Source organism: Pituophis catenifer, unplaced genomic scaffold, assembly GCF_029215685.1.
Source record: "Pituophis catenifer annectens isolate HBS135680 unplaced genomic scaffold, rPitCat1.0.hap2 SCAF_7, whole genome shotgun sequence".
Lineage (NCBI taxonomy): Eukaryota > Metazoa > Chordata > Lepidosauria > Squamata > Colubridae > Pituophis > Pituophis catenifer.
This window is the reverse complement of record NW_027256887.1, coordinates 82,222,025-82,242,418: the sequence shown is the minus strand read 5'-3', so window position 1 is coordinate 82,242,418 and position 20,394 is coordinate 82,222,025. Positions and strand designations below refer to the sequence as shown.

General features: G+C 42.2%; 1 protein-coding gene across 5 annotated transcripts in view; it reads right to left on the bottom strand.

The window, feature by feature from the left end:
- Window positions 1–4,756: 4,756 nt before the first annotated feature.
- Window positions 4,757–20,394, bottom strand: part of BCAT1 (branched chain amino acid transaminase 1) — a 38,958-nt gene continuing 23,320 nt past the window's right edge. For all 5 annotated transcript variants that reach the window (XM_070946733.1, XM_070946728.1, XM_070946729.1 and 2 more), the window contains 5 exons: window positions 17,428–17,570; window positions 15,061–15,146; window positions 11,556–11,696; window positions 9,376–9,450; window positions 4,757–5,092 (listed from right to left, as the gene is read on the bottom strand). In XM_070946733.1, the coding sequence (XP_070802834.1) occupies window positions 5,051–5,092; window positions 9,376–9,450; window positions 11,556–11,696; window positions 15,061–15,146; window positions 17,428–17,570 (487 nt within the window). In that variant the 3' untranslated portion in view covers window positions 4,757–5,050. The remainder of the gene's footprint in view (window positions 5,093–9,375; window positions 9,451–11,555; window positions 11,697–15,060; window positions 15,147–17,427; window positions 17,571–20,394) is intronic.

The window sequence follows — 20,394 nt, the reverse complement described above, 5'->3', positions numbered from 1 at the left end:
GTCGGACAACTTTTTTTTTTTTTTTTAATTTGATTTATATGCCACCCTTCTCCGGAGACTCAGGGCGGCTTACAATGCGTTAAGCAATAGCCTTCATTCTTTTGTATATTTTATACAAAGTCAGCTTATTGCCCCCACAAACTGGGTCCTCATTTCACCTACCTTAGAAAGGATGGAAGGCTGAGTCAACCTTGAGCCTTGGCGAGATTCGAACCAGCAGAAATTGCAGGCAGCTGTGTTAATAACAGGGTGCACTAAACCCCTGTACTATCAAGACAGTAACTCGCCGCGGGACAATCGAACAATTCAATTGAATTATTTAAAATAAATTTTAAAAAGATTTTAATTTTTGTCATTCGCGTTTCATTTTGTGCCTCCTTTTGCATCCTTCCTTTCATGATTGTTTTCCACCATTTCTTGATCTTAGTGTAACCCTTGTCCTAAGGCAAGTTCTCCTGCAAAAAGTTGGCCATGGCGAATTCGATATGGCAAATTGTCATAGATCCCATTTGAATGACAGGTCAATTTGCAAACAGGCACTCCCCGGAGACAAGTAGCAATAGCAATAGCACTTAGACTTATATACCGATTCACAGTGGTTTACAGCCCTCTCTAAGCGGTTTACAGAGTCAGCATATTGTCCCCAACAATCTGGGTCCTCATTTTACCGACGTCCGAAGGATGGAAGGCTGAGTCCAACCTTGAGTCTGGTGAGATTCGAACTGTCAAATTGCCAGCAGCCAGCAGGCAGCAGAAGTAGCCTGCAGTACTGCATTTTAACCACTCTGCCACCACAAAGTGTTTAAGAACACTTCAAGTGGTTTTCAGGAATGGTGAATGCCATCACACCCTAAACAGGAAGAACATTTTCTTTCGTGTCCTTGTCAAGGGAGAACCTTTAAGCAGACAGAGTTGCTAAAGAAAATACATCTTGTTGAGGGCTCAGTGGCACATGCAAGGATGACCTGGGAACCCAACCCCCAACTGCAGTTAAGAGATACACCCCAACGGAGGAGAAAAACAAAACCAGTTATTTTCCTGTTTGCTCCTTTTTCTTGGAATCCCCCTTCTTTCCATCTGGTTTACTCACTTGACGCGGCAAGTAACTAGGGGAGGAAAATTGCAGGGAGGAAATGGGGGTGGATGGGAGTTAAGTGCTCACCTTCCTGCTTAAGGACAACTCACCACAGCCAATTTGCCATGGTCATCTTACCATGGCCAACTCGCTGCAGCCATCTCACTGCGGCCATCTTGCCATGCAGCATTGTCTCGCTATGGGACAATTCCAGTGGTGAAATTCAATTTTTTTTTTACTATCGGTTCTGTGGGCATGGCTTGGTGGGCATTGTGTGGTTTGGTGGGTATGGCAGGGGAAGGATACTGCAAAATCTCCATTCCCTCCCCACTCCAGGGGAAGGATATTGCAAAATCTCCATTCCTACCCCACTCCAGGGGAAAGATACTGCAAAATCCCCATTCCCTCCCCGCTCCAGGGGAAGGATATTGCAAAATCTCCATTCCCACCCCACTCTGGGGCCAGCCAGAGGTGGTATTTGCCAGTTCTCCGAACTACTCCAAATTTCTACTGTTGGTTCTCCAGAATCTGTCAGAACCTGTTGAATAGCACCTCTGGACAATTCACCATGGCCAACTCATCATCGGACAACTTTTTCTTCAACACTATTCTCATTGACAAAAATGGAAATCATGTCAAAGAAACAGTGGCAGATAACATTTATCACATTGAGTTATCCCACATGGATTGTCCCACGGTGAGTTATTCTGCAGCAAGTTGGCCATAGTGAGTGTTCCGTGGTGAGATGGCCATGCCAGGTTGGCCACAAACGAGATGACCATGGCGTTAGTCACTGCGAGTTGTCCTAGATCCCCCTGGTTATCCTCTTGACAGGGAAACAGAAGCAACCAGTCTTTTCAAATCCTGTCTCAGCCAAACATACATAGTTTTGGTCTCAGCAAGTCAAACTCTCAACGCAGACACACAATCTTCATCAAAAGGCACTCTTCTATTACGATGGTCCTGCTCCAATAGTAGCTTTTTACTCAAGATCAGAACTGTGAGCCTCCCAATTAGCAATGTGGCCAACAATAGACAAAGGAAAAGGAAAGCAAAACTCTGCACATCACCAATGATAGCTAGCAGTAACTGGAACAGAACCCAACAAGGGTAGCAGCACAATACAAATTCAACTGGCAAGAAGAAGATACGGAGGGTGTTACATCTACCATCACTGGGAAACAGCTTGTGCTTATTGTGTCTATTTCAATGCTTCTCAATCTGGGCAACTTTAAGATGTGTAGACTTCCAACTACGAGAATTCTACAGTCAGCATGGTTGGCTGGGGAATACTGGAGTTGAAGTCTACACATCTTCAAGTCCCCCAGGTAGAGAAGTAGTAATCTGTTCTTAGATCATCCTTACCCCATCCTGGTGGCCTTGAATTGTAGGAACTCCAATTCTGAGAATTCCTATTGGTTGAGAAACCTTGGACTGGGAATCTCAGCCCACCTGGAAGAACCACCCTGGAGAAAACTGTTCTAAACAGAACTCCATCCAGCATCATCAGCTTCAACTGGTCTTCAATAAAAGGATAACGTTTTAAGGGTATGAAATCTTTCTGGAAGGCCTTTGCTGATTAATGCACCGTGAAGTCATACAATACAGAAAGTTTTGCTTTGTGCTAAGGTGGTTCTGGGAAACGTTACCGCAACATGGGATATTATAACTAAAGAGCATTGGATCAAAATGTAAAGAATCCATATTAACAGATTTTAAGATCCACTTAAAATGTTCCAGAAAGAACATTTGACATGATGCTGTTGAACGTGTCTCCTTATTTTGGCACATGGTGGGGCATGATGAGAGTGAACGAATACCCTTGGGTATTAAAATGCTTTTGCGTATGCATAAGGAAGTAGGCTACAACAGGCCTTCTCCTTGTGGTCACAGCCAGACAACTGTGTGGAATGCGTGCAAAATCATCTCCTCACTACTATGACCTGCATCTTGAGTTGGTAAAGTCTTGTCACATCCTTTCTCCTAAAAATTTTAGGTGCCTATGAGGTCACAGGGAAACAAAAGTTGGGTATAGTCTCAGCCTTCATCAATCACTAAGTAGAGGTAGGTTCAAGGTGCAAGAAGCAGAGTTAGAATTTTCCCAAATCATGACCTTCTCTCTTTATGAGGGGTGTGTGTGAACTTTATTAGTCCCTTTGAGTGTCCTAGCAAAAAGAAAGCCCAGTGCCTTGACTATCTTGCCAGTTAACTCAAGAAATATTTGGTCCAAGAAATGTGAGTATGTGCCGAACACCTTTGTATGTAACTTCTTTGGCAAGAGATGTCTTAAAGCTCAGATGCTTTCAAGTTCAGACTCAAAAGGCACTAAGCCAAGACCTCAAAACTGTCTTTAGTAGATGACCATAATATTCAGAAAAGGGAAATTTTAAAATTAACCAAAGCAATATGTTTCAGAGTGGTTTGCTTCCTCCAGACTAATGATTCTCAACCTGTGGTCTGTAGACCTCTGGAGGGAGGTCAGGATGTCATGGGGGGGGGGTCCACGAATGAAAAAAATGTTATGATTTAAATCTTGAGTTAAGTCTTGGGGGTTCATGGCTATGGTCCATGGCCACAAAAGGTATTTAAAGGGAGTCCTTGGTAAAGAAAAGGTTGAGAACTATTGCTCCAGACAATTATTTTATAACTTGATCTAGTTTTTGTGGATCTTGGGGGAGTCTAGTGGAAACAAAAAGAAAAAGAAAAGGAAGATCAAAGTAGATCTTGTAAGTTTAGGGTCAGCCCACACTTGATTTAGAGGCCTTCCCATATTTCAAGATACTTCAGTAACATCTCGTTTAATCTAATTTGATACAGTAGATTATTAAAGATCATTCAGAGAATCAGGAATCTTTTCTAATACATCTGATCATTGTGGTGTTGTGATTTCAAGACTGCGTGGAGGGAAGGGTGAGATTTTAAAGTCAATGTCTCCAAGAAAAGCTGAGACAATTGAAGGATGGTAGAAGCCACAAAGAACTTTTCTTTCTAAAGGATTTCAAGCATGGTGGATTGGGCCATAATCTGATATCTGGCAAATCTCTAAAACCTGCCTTATTTAAAATGTTATGGATGGCTATGCCATCAACCAACGTATTCTGTATTCAAACAACTTACTTTACAGAAATTTTCCATAGTTTGGCAATGGTAGAAGTCACTTACTAATGAGAGGGAAAAAAATTCCTCTAGAATCAGTTCCCCAATTTGGGAATTATCATCTGTGAGATGTGATTCTAGTCAGTGATCAAAAACTGGGATTCTTTGAAGTCCTGTAAATTAGAACAATTGTCCTAAAGATGGAAAAATCAAGAGATGGCGAAATATTTACTGCATTTACTATATCTACCTGTCTTACGAAAATTAAACCTTTCATTTTCTAAGGTTGCAGACGAGAAAGGAGATGGTGAAAAGTTTACTCTCAATCATTTGGTAATTGAGGTGACTATTTGGTAAAATAGTCACGTAATAATCTGGTTAAAAAGTGACGCGTAAGACCAAGAGTATTTGGCTTGCAATGAAGAGCAGTTGAAGAACTTCTAAACACAGTTGTCCACTGTACCAAGGATATAAGGGACACCAAGGGTTGTGTTAGGAGCGTCTCTACTGTTGACATCTAGCACCTCCACCAGAAGACAGATTTCTAGTCTAGACCAAAATCACAGAAGAAAAAATGTGCTCACTAGGGCTACCATACCCGGGCCTGCGAAAATCTGTTTGACCACAACGTAGCAGCAAAGAGATGTGGAAAGGAAGCTTTTTCCTGCTATTTCGTGATCAACTTGATGTTTGCAGCCTGGAAATGATAGCCCTAAGTTTCATTTCCTGGCATGTGGACCCAACTCCCCAGCTCAGGATTAAAGTGATAATACACAGACTACTCTACACAGAGCTACAGTAAAACTGGTCATCATTCAGGTGGTAGTTAGAACACTTGGTTGTGCTTGCAGAAGGCTGAAATGTTCTCATCCCTCACATTCACGAGACCACGATTGTCCAGTCGCTGTCTTCTCTTCCATACTGAAACACAAACAAAGGGTGTTAGGAGAAAGGCCATGGGGAACCATAGAGTTGCAGGTTCAAGTCTTTATTCAACCAAGAAACTCACCAGGTACCTCTTCCTTGAAAACTACCATGTTTCCCCAAAAATAAGACCGGGTCTTATATTAATTTTTGCTCCAAAAGATTCATTAGGGCTTATTTTCTGGTTAGGTCTTATTTTGGGGGGAATACGATGCTAAATGCATCTTTTTTTTTTGACAATCTTTTTTTTTGAATTTTTTTGAATTTTTAAACATAAAAACATAAAACCCACCATTCAATACAATCACAGCAAGTGTGTCGATCGGTTAAGACTCTTTTGTGCTTAATCCCATATCCAAGATTACAAATTATTTAATTTCTCTCATTTGACAATTTTATATATCCCTTTATATTGTTATTCTCATTTAGCAATTATTTAACAAAGGCTTATCTCCCATAAAAAAACACTTCATATATTTTATCATTACCTTAATTTCATATTTCATACTTCATTTCCATGCTTTATTATCTAGCTATTGATAAAACAAATCCCATATCAAATAGTATTGTTTGTCTTCCTGCTCTCTAATTTCCAATGTCAATTTACTCATTTCAGCACATTCCATAATTTTCTTAATAACTTCATCATCAGTAAGTATTTTCTCTTTTTCCCGATTTTTAGCAAATACTATTCTAGCCGCTGTTAAAACATTCACAATTAAATATCTCAATTCTTTATTATACATTTCTGGTAAAATGCATCCATCTGGCTGACAATCTTAACTGGGGCTTATTTTGGGCGTAGGGCTTATATTACAAGCATCCTGAAAAATCATGCTAGGACTTATTTTCCAGTTGGGTCTTATTTTTGGGGAAACAGGGTATAGAGTAGGCCTCAACAGGAAGACCATTTCAGAGTTTTTGGAAAGTCTGCATATGGTTGTTTGTTAAAAATGCTGATGAAGAGGTTGAGAGAGTGATGTACAGAAGAAGTACTTTCCCAAAGTCCTAGAAATACATTCGGTTGCCCAAATGTTTGAATGCTCTCCCTAGGAGACTTCTAAAAGGTTCACCACATGGTAACTGAAGGGTGAAATATTAAATACATCCCTGGGGAACAGAATTCAGACAACTTACCGCAGCCAACTCACCACAAGACAACTCGCTGCAGGGCAATTCAAGAAGTCAGTTTAATTATTTAAAATAGTTAGTCCCCGGAACATATTACCATCTCTGGTGGACATGTCCTAAGGCAAAAAAATATTGGGCTAAAACTAGAAGGTGGATGGAAGAGATAATTGGCTATAATGTGGACTTGAAACCAGAGATGTTTTTACTGGGGATATTGAATAGAACCTACAGTAAAGAAATTAGATATTTGATTTTGCATATAATTACAGCGGCAAGGATAGTCTACGCACAGTCCTGGAAAAGTGAAAAGACTCCAACAGAGAAAGAAACAATTAGAAAAATTCTGGACTGTGTGGAAATGCATAAATTAACAAAAGAAATAAAAGAAAAAGAAGATATAGAATATTATCAAGTATGGAATAAGTGTTATGATTGGCTAAAGCCTAGGGAAGGTAAAAGGGAATAAATGATGTGATAAATCTGTAAAATGTTGTAAATGAATAAAACTAGAAATAAAGGGACGATAAAGATAAAGACAATAAAGAATGAGAAAAATGGGGAATGTAGAAAGTAGAAAGAGGAACGAAACTGATATGTAAAAAGACACACATATGGTGTGTTGATGTTTTGTATGTTGTGTTGTGTTGTTGTAAAATCAATAAAAATATTTTTTTAAAAAATAAAATAGTTAAAGAATTTTTTTCATTTTTTGTCATTCACATTTCATTTTGTTCCTCTTTTGGCATCCTTTCTTTAATCCTTTCTATTCCGCTATTTCTTCGATATTAGTGTAACTCTTGACGAATTGGCTGTGGCAAGTTGGCCGTCATATGTTAACTATATTTAATTTGAAGTAAATTGTAAATGAAGCAAACCAAAAGATGTTTGTTCTGTCACTTCTACTGAGAGTGACCCCAACATGTTGGTTAACACCTATGGTTGTTCCTTGGTTTGGAAAGAGCTGATCTTTTGCAGACCTAGATGTGCACATGTGTCATCTCTGCTGTGGGAGCTGAATTGAATAGAATAACAGAGTTGGAAGGGACCTTGGAGGTCTTCTAGTCCAACCCCCTGCCCAGGCAAAAAACCCTACACCACTTCAGACAAATGGCTATCCAACATCTTCTTTAAAATGTCCAGTGTTGGAGCATTCACAACTTCTGCAGGCAAGTTGTTCCACTTATTAATTGTTCTAACTGTCAAGAAATTTCTCCGTAGTTCTAAGTTGCTTCTCTCCTTGATTAGTTTCCACCCATTGCTTCTTGTCCTGCCCTCAGATGCCTTGGAGAATAGCTTGACTGCCTCTTCTTTGTGGCAGCCCCTGAGATATCGGAACACTGCTATCATGTCACCCCTAGGCCAGTGCTGGGTTGTCCACAGTTCGGATTGGTTCACAAGAAGGCCCCGCCCACCACCCCGGATGTCCTCATCGGCGATCTGCACATGCAGAGAAGCAAGGCGCGCGTGCGGGCGAAGGGATTGCGCATGCGCGATCCCATTGCGAACCAGTAGTAAAGGTAAGTAGAACCCACCCACCCCTGCGCTAGGTCTTCTTTTCATCCAATTCCAAGTGCTGATTGTCACCTTCAAAGCCCTTCATGGCTTGGGACCAGGTTATCTGAAGGACCATCTTTTCCCAGTCACATCTACCCGACCCATCAGAGGCAGAGAATGCTACAGGTTCCCTCTCTTAAGGAAGTTCATCTAGTAGGACCAAGAAGGGCCTTCTACATGGTGGCTCATACCCACGGAGATAAAAATGGCCCCTACTTGGATATTCTTTCGCAACCTGAAGACCTGGTTTTGCCAACAGATCTGGAGAGACAAGAGTGTTATGGAGTCCATCAAATGGCTCATTTGATGGCGGTTGCCAGGGGGATGGGAGCAGTTATTGCTTTTTTATTATTTTTATATTGGATTTTTATCCTTGTAAGCGTCCCGAAGTCACTGAGAATGAGATGGGTGACCATTATCAATTTTCTTAAATAAATAAATGAACTCTTCAGCCCTATGTCTCTTAGCCTCTTTGCTGTTTCCATCACTGCTGTTTGGTTTGCTTCATTCCACCATCTACTCACATTTGTTTTGCCAAGCAACCAATTTGAATTTTCCCTTTGCTCAGCAAGATCCAATCCTAACCCTTTTCAAAGGGGAAGTATAAACCAATGGAAACATTCTGGAGGGAATCTAGGCTAGCCCTCAATTGATCAGAAGACTTCGGAAAATTTGCACGGGGATCTAAAAGATCAATAACAGTCAGAGCATGGAGAACTACAGAGCTGGGAAATCGGCGTCCTATCATGCCTTTCTTGGATACTATAGGTTTCCAGATGTAAATGATACAGGGCAATCATCATTATCAGAGTTGGAAGGGGCCTTGGAGGTCTTCTAGTCCAACCCCCTGCTCAAACAGGAGACCTTAGACCATTTCAGACAAATGGATGTCCAGTCTCTTCTTAAAAGCCTCCCATGGAAGACCCACAACTTCTGAAGGGACGTTGTTCCACTGATTAATTGTTCTCACTGTCAAGAAATTTCTCCTTAATTCTAAGTTGGATCTCTCCTTGATTAATTTCCATTTATTGTTTCTTATCTTGTCTTCTGGAAAATAAGTTGATCTTCTCTTCTTTGTGGCAGCCCCTTAGATATTGGAATACTGCTGTTATGTTGATTCAGGATTGAATCAAAGTCACCAAAGATAGGGACTGTGGAATTACGTCTGCATACTGCATACTCAGTTGCTAAGATGCTGAGCTTGTTGATCGAAAGGTTGGCAGTTCAGCAGTTCAAATCCCCAATGCCGTGTAACGGGGTGAGCTCCCGTTACTTGTCCCAGCTTCTGCCAACCTAGGCAGTACGTAAAAGATGCAAGTAGAAAAATAGGGACCACCTTTGGTGGGAAGGTAACCACGTTCCGTGCACCTTTGGCTTTCAGTCATGCCGACCATATGACCACGGAGACGTCTTCGGACAGCGCTGGCTCTTCGGCTTTGAAACGGAGATGGGCACCGCCCCCTAGAGTCGGGAATGACTAGCACATATGTGCGAGGGGAACCTTTACCTTACTGCGTTTCTGTCAGGATATGAGGAAATAGTTGAGCTACTCAACCACTTGTCTATTTCTCATAGAAAACATGTGAGATCCTTACTTGAATATCACTTAGCTGGTTCCAGAAACGGGTTGCTATTTGAGGTCCATTCTCCATGGTTGGGATTTGCAAATTCTAAAAGAAAACAAAAACTAAGTTAAAATATAAAGCTGTTCAGGAAATTGATTTCGGATGGAATTACAAAAGGCTTAGTAACAGAAAAAATAAACCAATAAATGAAAATCTTTTTTTTTCTTCTGTTCAATCTTAATTCAGTGCAAAACAAATTCTGTAGAAACGAAGCGAAGCTGACAAGAGATCATTATTCAACTATCACACAAACATCAAATTCATTTCCAAGAACATAAACTGCCAAAGACATTTTATTTGGCTGATACAAATTACATTATGGCACCTGCAAAGGAGGATAAGAAGAGAAATTATAACAGCTATGACATTATGAAATATTTCCTCCCGAGAAGGCCTATAATTTCAGCAAGATGTTCATATCATCAGTAAAGTGGATGGACTTAGTTACAGCTGTTGGAACAATTGAAGAACCAGTAGAGAGAGATTGTCTTGATAAAAAAAATCTAAGAGTCAGCAATAATTTGATGGCATATAATCAGCTACCGTATTTTTTGGAGTATAAGATGCACTTTTTTCCCTCCTTAAAGAGGGTGGAAATGTTGGTGCATCTTATACACTGAATACAGCCATTTTTGGCCTCCCAAAGCCCCACCCCGCTTGTCCCATTTCTGCAAAAAATGGGCCCGTTTTTCACAAAAACAGGGTGCACAGAGCGTTTGGGAGGCCTGCAGAGTGCTCCTCAGGGCCGGGGAAGGCAAAAATCTTTTTTTTCTTACTTACCACTTCGAAATCTTGATGCGTCTTATACACCGGTGCGTCTTATAGTCCAAAAAATACGGTAAATATCAAGCAAGGAGTCCTGGTGGCGCATTGGTTAGAATGCAGTATTGCAGGCAAACTCTGCCCACAGCCTGGGGTTTAATCCTGATGGGGCTCAAGGTTGACTCAGCCTTCCATCCTTCCGAGGTCGGTAAAATGAGTCTCAGATTGTTGGGGGGCGCAATATGCTGACATTGTAAACCACACAGAGAGTGCGGTAAAGCACTCTGGAACAGTATATAAGTCTAAGTGCTATTGCTACGTTCATTGCTACAATTGAAACGATTGGTCTATTTGACTCAGGAGCTACTGAGACTTTGCCCTGCATTCTGCATATTGTAACTTTGACAGAAATTTTACAACCTCTCTACTCAAGTCATTCCTTCCAATTTGTTCCCTCAAAATGGGATGCTTTTCTACTTTAATCTTTCTGTCAAAAAAGAATACTCTTTTCTCTAATTCAGGATTCTAAAAGGAGAATTCTTTCAGAGAATTACATCTGTATACTTTTCAGCCTTGTATTAAAGTGTTGCTATAAAACGTGATCCCGTCTTCTTCCTGACAAGCTGTACCAAACCATCCCTTGAAATATTTCTTATTCTTACAAATATTGTGTTTATTCCATAAACTTTATCAATTTCTGCTTCTGCATCACCTCATCCCAATCCAAAAAAATGTGTTAATAACATTTTCTCTAATATCTTTAGCAAAGTCCTCTGAGATTATGTTAAATCTCAAGCAAAAAATTTTTCTCTCAATTTCAATAGAGCCAGATTATCTAGTTCTCTTTCCAACATTGTCTATAACTTCGGTATTACTCTCCAAAATTTCCACTGTTATTAATTTGTTTCACATCTGCAGACGCTTGATAAACAGCTTTTCATCTTAATTTCTTCTTCCAGCTTCTCTTTCATCTTTACAATTTTTTAAACCCTTCTTTTTTCACAAGCTATCAATTTAGTATCTAAATAATGGCTAGTTGCCCAAACACTTTCTGAAGCAAATCTGGTGTAATTTTTCTCTCTACAGATTGTTCTAGGGATCCTCTCCCCTCCTCAATATTTTTGCTGCTTTTCTGGTAGTTCTTATTGTTCAAAAACATCAGCTGTTTATTCTTTAAAAATGTCTTAAGGGTGTTCTTAACATTTATTATCTGAATACTAAGGACATTTACTGGCCAGATAAATATAGCTTTGCAGTCCACTATCCAAATTTCAAACAATGTCTTACTAAAGAACTTACAGAGTTCGATGAGGATTTGTTGAAGTTTATCAAGAAATTGGAATTAGCTGGTAGTAACAAATCTGAATCTCCAGAAAATTGGCTCTTACCTCTCCCAGGTAGAGTATTGTTGAAACAGGACATACAACGCAAGCTGTTCCAGCCCCAAACATCTCCTTCACCCTCTTGTCCTTCAAGGCAGTTGTGAGGTCACTCATAGTAATGTATCGCTCAGATACTTTAAATTCACCCTGAAAAAAGATAAGAAAGCAGTTCTAGAAATTATGTTTGTCAAGAGCTAAGATTCCTATTTAACTTATATGCAGAGCACATCATGAGAAAGGCAGGACTAGATGAATCAAAAGTTGGAATTAAGATTGCCGGGAGAAATATCAACAACCTCAGATATGCAGATGATACTACTCTAACGGCAGAAAGTGAAGAGGAACTAAAGAGCCTCTTGATGTGGTTGAAGGACGAGAGTGCAAAAGTTAGCTTGCAACTTGACATTAAGAAAACTAAGATCATGGCATCCACCCTCTCAATTCCTGGCAAATAGATGGGGAAGAAATGGAGGTAGTGACAGATTTTATTTTCCTGGGCTCCAAATCTAGATAGCTTACTAAAAAGCAGAGACATCACCCTGCCAACAAAAGTTTGTATAGTCAAGGCTATGGTTTTCCCAGTTGCAATGTATGGCTGTGAAAGTTGGACCATAAGAAAGGCTGAGCGCCAAAGAATTGAGGCCTTTGAACTCTGGTGCTGGAGAAGACTCCTGCGAGTCCCTTGGACTGCAAGGTGATCCAACTGGTTGGTCCTAGAGGAGATCAACCCTGACTGCTCTTTAGAAGGCCAGATCCTGAAGAGGAAACTCAAATACTTTGGCCACCTAATGAGAAGGAAGGACTCCCTGGAGAAGAGCCTAATGCTGGGAAAGATTGAGGGCAAAAGAAGAAGGGAACGACAGAGAAGGAGGTGGCTGGGTGGAGTCACTGAAGCAGTCGGTGTGAGCTTAAATGGACTCTGGGGGATGGTAGAGGACAGAAACGCCTGGAGGAACATTGTCCATGGGGACATGGGTCGGACACGACTTCGCAACTAACAACAACAACAACAATTGTTTACAATGTAAAGAGTTTATATTTATAAACTGTAAACCCTCTTTAAGTCAGCTCTTAGAGGCTTCACGGAGACACCCGGGTAATTTTCAATATAGCAGTTTTCAATACAACAGTGCAGTTTTTCAATATAGCAGTGATTTCTCACTGCCTTCTTCTGAGATATTTCCTCAACTTCCCAATTTAACCCAAGCACCTCTTGATGGTCACCATCGGAGTATTAACCATGTTCAACCCTGCTCAGTTTTTTAAAAAATATATAGATGCTGCCACCTAGCTGAGATAAAAGTAAAGCCAACTCCAAGTTGAACATCACTTCTAGTAACTACATAGATCAGGGGTGTCAAACTGGCAGCCCGCGGGGCAGATGCGTCATGCGTAGGCCATGCCCACCTCAGCTCTGTGAATGGGGAAAATGTCGTGAAACGTCACATGACAGCAACATGACACGGTGAGTTTGACACCCATGACGTAGACTAATCAGTATTGCTTTTTGGACAAATTATCAACTGGTTTCTGCCTGTTAGGGCGCACAAATAGGAAAAGTAGGTATAAGATTTGAACCTCATGACTGTTTATCTATGCATCTATCTATGCATCTGTGTGTCCGTCCGTCCATCCATCCATCCATCCATCCATCCTGGCTTTTTCAGTACTTATAACAGTAGCTTAAAGAGCTGTGTCTCATTAAGCTTGAATAAAACACAACAACATAGAATCATAGAATCATCTTTAGTAACTATCCTTTGCCTGATCCAACAGGCAGGGCAAAACATGGTTATGTCAATGTAGTTGCTATTAGATCATCGAATAAGGGGTACTTAAGACTGGACTATGATTTCATCATATTACAGCACATGATTAACTTCCAGAATTAATTACCAGAATACCAGATGGTTGGCCTCTAACTTGAATTGTTTCAAAAAGAGATGGGACAAATTCAGGCTCATGGGTTCATCAAGAGTGATTAGTTTTGAAGATTCAATATTATCTCCAGGTGAAGGGTCACATGCCTTCAAATATCAGTTGCAAGGAAATCATGTCTGAAGACGGACAAGTACAGTTGAGGCATCTGGTTGGCTTTTCATGATGATTATGAGCACCAATTATGAGACCCAATGCCACCTAGGCAGGGGTGGGTTCTAAAATTTTTTACTACCGGTTCTGTGGGCATGGCTTATTTTGTGGGCGTGGCTTGATGGTCCTGGGACAATTATTTAGGATTTAGCAGAGGTACTGGTCTATCAGGCTTTCAACTGCTTGCAGAGCTGTACCGATCTACTCATGTATTTTTGTAGGCACTGGTCTACCCATTTATTTTTGTAGGCACCGGTCTGCTCATGTATTTTTGCAGGCACTGGTCTACCCATTTATTTTTGTAGGCACCGGTCTGCTCATGTATTTTTGCAGGCACTGGTCTACCCATTTATTTTTCCAGGCACCGGTCTACTCATTTGTTTTCTTTTAACACTGATCAGCTGTAGGGCGGCCCTTTGAAGCCCCGCGGCAAGAGTTTAAACAGTTTTTTCCCCTCTAGCCATCAGCTGGGACTCAGAAGGCAGCAATAGATTGGGGGTGGGGCCAAATAAAAGGTAAGAATAACGCGGGGGTGGGGGGGGCGGGGGGAGAACCAGTTCGGTGACGTCATATCGTCACCGCTACCGGCTCGGCAGAACCGGGCGGAACCGGGAGGAACCCACCACTGCATCTAGGATGGGCCTTGCCTGATCCAGAACTATCTGTCTATTCCTTTCTTTGTGTCTGTGGAGATTCTCAATCATCCAGGTCATGGTTGTCTCAAAGGCGCTTTTTTCAAGAGGCAACTGGATTTTCTTTGTTTTTCCTTGAAGACGTTTTGCTTGTCGTCCAAGAAGCTTCTTCAGTTCTCAGTTCAGAAGAAGCTTCAGTTCAGAAGTAGCTTCTGGGATGAGAAGAGAAACGTCTTCAAGGAAAAACAAAGAAAGTCCAATTGCCTTTTGAAAAAAGCACCTTTGGGATTCCACTCTTTGCCAATCACTGAGTCAATTATTAATATATTCGTCTATATTCTGCCGATAACCAAAGCAAGAGGTTGCAAGTTAGTCTGTGAGCTGAATGGAAATTCCACTGCAAGCTGATTTAGGATTTGGAAGAAATATGGTACGGTGGTGGAATTCAATTTTTTTTACTACTGGTTTTATGGGCGGGGCTTGGTGGGCGGGGCTTGGTGGGCATGGCAGGTGAAGAATACTGTAAAATCCCCATTCCCTCCCCACTCCAGGGGAAGGTTACTGCAAAATCCCCAACTCCTCCCAATCAGCTGGGATTCGGGAGGCAGGGAATAGATGGGGGCAGGGCCAGTCAGAGGTGGTATTTACCGGTTCTCAGAACTACTCATAATTTCTGCTACCGGTTTTCCAGAACTGGTCAGAACCTGCTGAATACCACCTCTGGCATGGTAGTCTATTGTAGATAGCACATAGAAAGGTCCGCACTATCCGAGCAGATGGCTACCTACCCACTTGCGTGCCAGATCTAAGATGCTTTGCCTCGTCACACCAGGAAGAATGATGCCATCTAGAGGTGGGGTTGCCAGCTCATCGTCTGTCAATACAAGGCAGGACACTTGAGCATAAAAGTACAGCATTATATAATTGTATAGAAATGATAGTTATAGCAGCTGTAAGAAGAGGTTTTTGAAAAAAATATTCTAAGATGTTCTGCTATAATTCTGCTTTGATATTTGCCGTACTGAAGAATTTTCCTTCTTACTTTTTGGAAGGTAGGTGAATTTGAAAAACAAACAAATACGCTCATCTTTTAGAAGATGTAATATTTGGATTTGCACATAATGCTAGACTAGGTTAAAATGGGGTTGGATAGTTTGTGATTCAATATGTTTTAAGAATCCAGCCATCATATTAACATGCAGAGGTGGGCTTCAAAAATTTTAGCAAGGGGTTCTCTGCCCGGTTGCTGGATGGGTGTGACCATGGTGGGTGTGGCCTAGTCGGCCTCCTGCACCATGGCGGCGGGTGGCATTTATGCCCTCCCCGGGCTCCAGAGGCTTTCCTCAAGCCTCCAGGAGGGCAAAAACAGCCTCCCCAGGCTCTGGAGGCCAGAAATGGGCCCGTTTCCGGCCTTCCCGAACTTCCGGTAGGCCCATTTTTCACCATCTCTGAGCCTCCATGTGCACCCTCCACTTACGTGCATCCAAAATGGGCCGCATGGGGACTCCTGGGAGGGGATGGGCAGGGCCAGCCAGGAGTGGGATTTGGGGGTTCTCTGAACTGCACAGAATCTTAGCTAGAGGTTCTCCCGAACCCCTGCGAACCCCCAGCAGCCCATCCCTGTTAACATGACATGTGAAGGTCCTTATATTGCATCATAAGGTCCTTATGGTTTATTTAAGATGGCATAACTTCATCTGTTTTGCAGAGCCAACCATCCAGATGAGATAACAACTGGATGGTCTTCAAGGGCAGCCCCACGTTCAGTGCATTGCAGTAGTCCAGTGGTAATTTCCCCAGGGCGTAAGTGGTCATCTGAAGGCTCTCCAGATTGAGGAAAACACCCAACTCTGCTACAGTAACCAAGCGCTTTTCACACGATCTCCTGGATCACCCCATCTCAAATTTTATACATGGGACTTTCATTATTCATTCTATCTGGATGTAAGACTTTTAAGTTTTTCTAATTTAAATTTCATCCTCTTCATTTTGGCCCACGTTCAAGTCTACTTGATCTTTTTGAATCTTCTTTTTCTCTTCTAAAGTATTAGCCAGTCCTAGTTTTGCATGCTCTGCAAATGTCATAATCCCACCTTTACCCAAATTATTAGGACAAAAGATGGAACAGCCCAGGGCCCAGGTCAAAGTTCCCTTAATACTACTCTCCAATCTGATGTAAAGTCATTTAGGAGTATTCTCTGAATGTAGCTATACAGCCAGTTATGACTCTATATTTCATAATTATATGACATTCATTAAGTTGACTTAACAATGTATTTATTCATTTTCCCCATCTATAACTAACTTGTTAGCAATGGTGAAGGCCTCTGAAACCACACCCAAGAGTTTCTGAGAAGCACTTGGGTCTGAGGTTCTGTTGTGGTCCGCCAACAGCCTGTGGAGCTGGCAGCGAAGTCAGACAGTGATGAGGCTGAGGAAGAACATGGGCCAGTCCTGGAGTCAGGGGAAGGCTCGGATGAGGGCTCTGTGTCAGAGGCAGAGATGGGGCCAGGGCCATCAGGGAGTGAAGTGCAGACTCCAGAGCCTCCAGAGACTGATAGGAGTGAGGCAGAGGAACAGGAGGAGCCTGTACCTAATGCACACATGAGAAGAGCTGCCAGAAGGCAAGAGCAGCTCAAGCAAAGAGGACAACTCGGGAGTAGGGCCAAGAGATGATTGGCCCCTCCCATAAGGCTTAAAACAGACCAGCAACGGTGTTTGGGCTTTGCCAGAAAACAACGTTGGTAGCTTCATTTTCTTCTTCGTCTACGTCTTGTATTTATTTTTGTATCTGTGACTTCTGAACGTTTGCCAAGAAAGGCCTTTGGCAGTTTGCCTAATTGGACCAAGGTTTGCGATAGGACTGAATTTGTGTTGGGAGGAATTTGCTTTAATTTAGTTGAACGACGCTGGGAATGAAGTAATTCTCAGCTGTTCAAATAAAGTTTGTTTGTTTTTTCATTGACTGATTTTCCTACTACTTACTTGGGCCTGAGTCACAACAGGTTCCAGGCTCCCCGCCTCTCACATCTTTGCATGGTGGAACCATATGTAGGATGGAAAGCTCAAGAAAAAGCCATTTATTTCCAATATAGCAGTTAAGATTAAGGGGTAGGAAGCTTCAGGTGGCAGTTCAATCAAGTCTGACCCCATACCTCCATCTTCATTTCGCCAATATAGGAAAAGATTCATCGTCCCGACTTCTGTGATTTGATGGTCATCACCATAAAGCCAGAGGACCTGCTGGCACCCCAATTCCATGGCTTCACGTTGGGCATAAATCGAAGAGCCATAATTCCTTTGGGGCACAGAGCAAAAAAGGCCATTTATATGTTTGAGAATATACCTACAAGTGAATTGCCTTCTAATATTTACCAAATATTTCCTAACCCAGTACTCCTAGATACAGGCAGGCTGTAACTGGAATAATAGCTGGGTTTCGAGCTAAGGGAGTATCTGAACCTAGCTTGTATAAGTATAAGTAAGTATAAGTATAATTTTATTTCTATACCGCCCTTCTCCTGAAGGACTCAGGGTGGTGTACAGCCTATTTAAAAACACAAGACAAACATCAATTAAAAATTTAAAATTATTAAATAAATTCGGCTCAATTTAAAACCCCAGAAATTTAAAATACCCCAATTTAAAATTATTATGTTGATAGCCCGGCCTGGCGGAACAACAGGGTCTTCAGTGGACAGCGAAACACCCGGAGGTCAGAGATCTGTACCAGAGTGCAAATGGGGGTGGAGCCTTCTTGGAACTGCTGAAAGGACTGAGTTGTAGACAGGAGACAGGTAGTGTCTTATCCCTCTCACCCACCCCCAATGAGAGAGGGCCGCTCAGTTTTAACATAAATGGCCTTTTTTACACCTCTTTCAAACCAATGGTCCTGTCTATTCCAGGACAACTGCAAAGAAATATGATCCTTTTAACCCCGCCCCCTCCACGCCATCCTGTCAGAATTAACCTTTCCATTGTCCCCATTATCCTGCCAGAACCGACGATGCTTCTTGGATGAGAAGCAAAATATCTTCCTCAAGGAGAAAAAAAAAAACAATCCAGCTGTCTTTTGAAAAAGCATGTTTGAGACAGGGATTTCAGAGGACTAAGAAGCCAAGATATTATACCGTGGTGGGTTCCTCCCGGTTCGGTCCGGTTCGGCAGAGCCGGTAGCGGTGACGATATGACGTCACCGAACCGGTTCTCCCCCCCCATGTTATTCTTACCTTTTATTTGGTCCCACCCCCAATCTACTGCTGCCTCCTGAGTCCCAGCTGATGACTAGAGGGAAAAAAACTGTTTAAACTCTTGCCGCGGGGCTTCAAAGGGCCGTCCTACAGCTGATCAGTGTTAAAAGAAAACAAATGAGTCGGGTCGTAAGTGCGAGGACTGGTCGTAAATGCGAGGACCTTCCAGAAATGACTCTGACCAGATAGCCACGCCCACCTAGTCACATGATATTATACTATTGCTTTCATAGAGGTCCTTATGACAAAGATATGCAAGAGACTGGTCAAAGCATATTTGGATGTTGAATAACCATTTGTCTGAAGTGGTGTAGGGCAGTGGGGAAATCCAAATTTTTTTACTACCGGTTCTGTGGGAGTGGCTTGGTGGGCGTGGTGTGGTGTGGTGGGCGTGGCGTGGTGGGCATGGCAGGGGAAGGATGCAAAATCTCCATTCCAACCCCACTCCAGGAGAAGGATACTGCAAAATCCCCATTCCCTCTCCACTCCTGAGGGAAGGATATTGCAAAATCTCCATTCCCATCCCAGTCTGGGGCCAGCCAAAGGTAGTATTTGCCGGTTCTCCGAACTGCTCAAAGTTTCCGCTAGCGGTTCTCCAGAACCTGTCAGAACCTGCTGGATTTCACCCCTGGTGTAGGGTTTCCTGCCTAAGCAGGGGGTTCTATTCTATTCTATTCTATTCTATTCTATTCTATTCTATTCTATTCTATTCTATTCTATTCTATTCTATTCTATTCTATTCTATTTTGTTCTCAAAGTTGTGAGCAAATTGGCGGATGGATTTTATTCAGAATTTAGGCTTCAAAATCATTTGGGTTATGGACACCACATACAGTACAGAGTAGCACACTGAACTTTATGGAACTGCTCATATTTATGGGCATGGAGATCTTACTGGGCCTTCCACCACTGATACTTTTATGTGCAAACAGGTAGCCAAGATACGTATGACCTTATGTGACCTCAGAATCTAAATAGAGCCAGGCCTGGTTAGCAGTTGGCTGGGAGGCCATCAGACAAGACCATGCTATAGATCAGACTGCAAAGCCAAAAAACCTAGAATAAGGAGAAATATCCTGACAGTGAGAACAATTAATCAGTGGAACAACTTGTCTCCAGAGGTTATGGGTGCTACAACACTGGAGATTTTTAAGAAGAGATTAGACAACTATTTGACTGAAATAGTAGGGTCTCCTGCAGGGGGTTGGACTAGAAGACCTCCAAGGTCCCTTCCAACTCTATCATTCTGTCTAAAAACATCCCAGAAGGCTGTTAATATAATAACACTGCACAGATTTAGCATAGCTTAATTCTGCAACCTCAGAAGGTCCAGTAGGTTGAAGTATCTGAAGCTGAGATCAATGAATCACGTTGTGTTTAATCAATTGAACTGCACCAAGATCTCAAACCGAATTCTTCCTATGACTCCACACGCTACTTTGTCTTTGCCTATCAGTTTTGAGGAGCATATCTCCAGCCTTTAGTTTTTTAAAAAAAGAGTTTATATATTCCCAAAATGCATTCTCAATGCATTCTCCCAAGCTGGCGCAGGAATTCTGGGAGTTGACGTTTACAGATTGTAAAGTTGCTATCACTTGCCCGTCCTTGTCTTAATGTGTTGTGGCTCTCTTGCCTGAGCCTGGGCTATCGACAGATGCAGACTCTGAGAGTGAGGGAGAGGAGTTGGCAAGGCCTCCCTCTCCAGGACCCTCCTCTCTGGCAATGCCTCCGGAGGACACTGAAGGCCAAACGATAGGCTCAGAGCCAAGCACGTCCCCGCAGCCACAGGTGGACAGCGATGAGGAAGATAAGTGCTGGCTGGACCCTCGACAGAGGCGCAGGGAGAAGTGTGCACAGCAGAGGGGAAGGCAT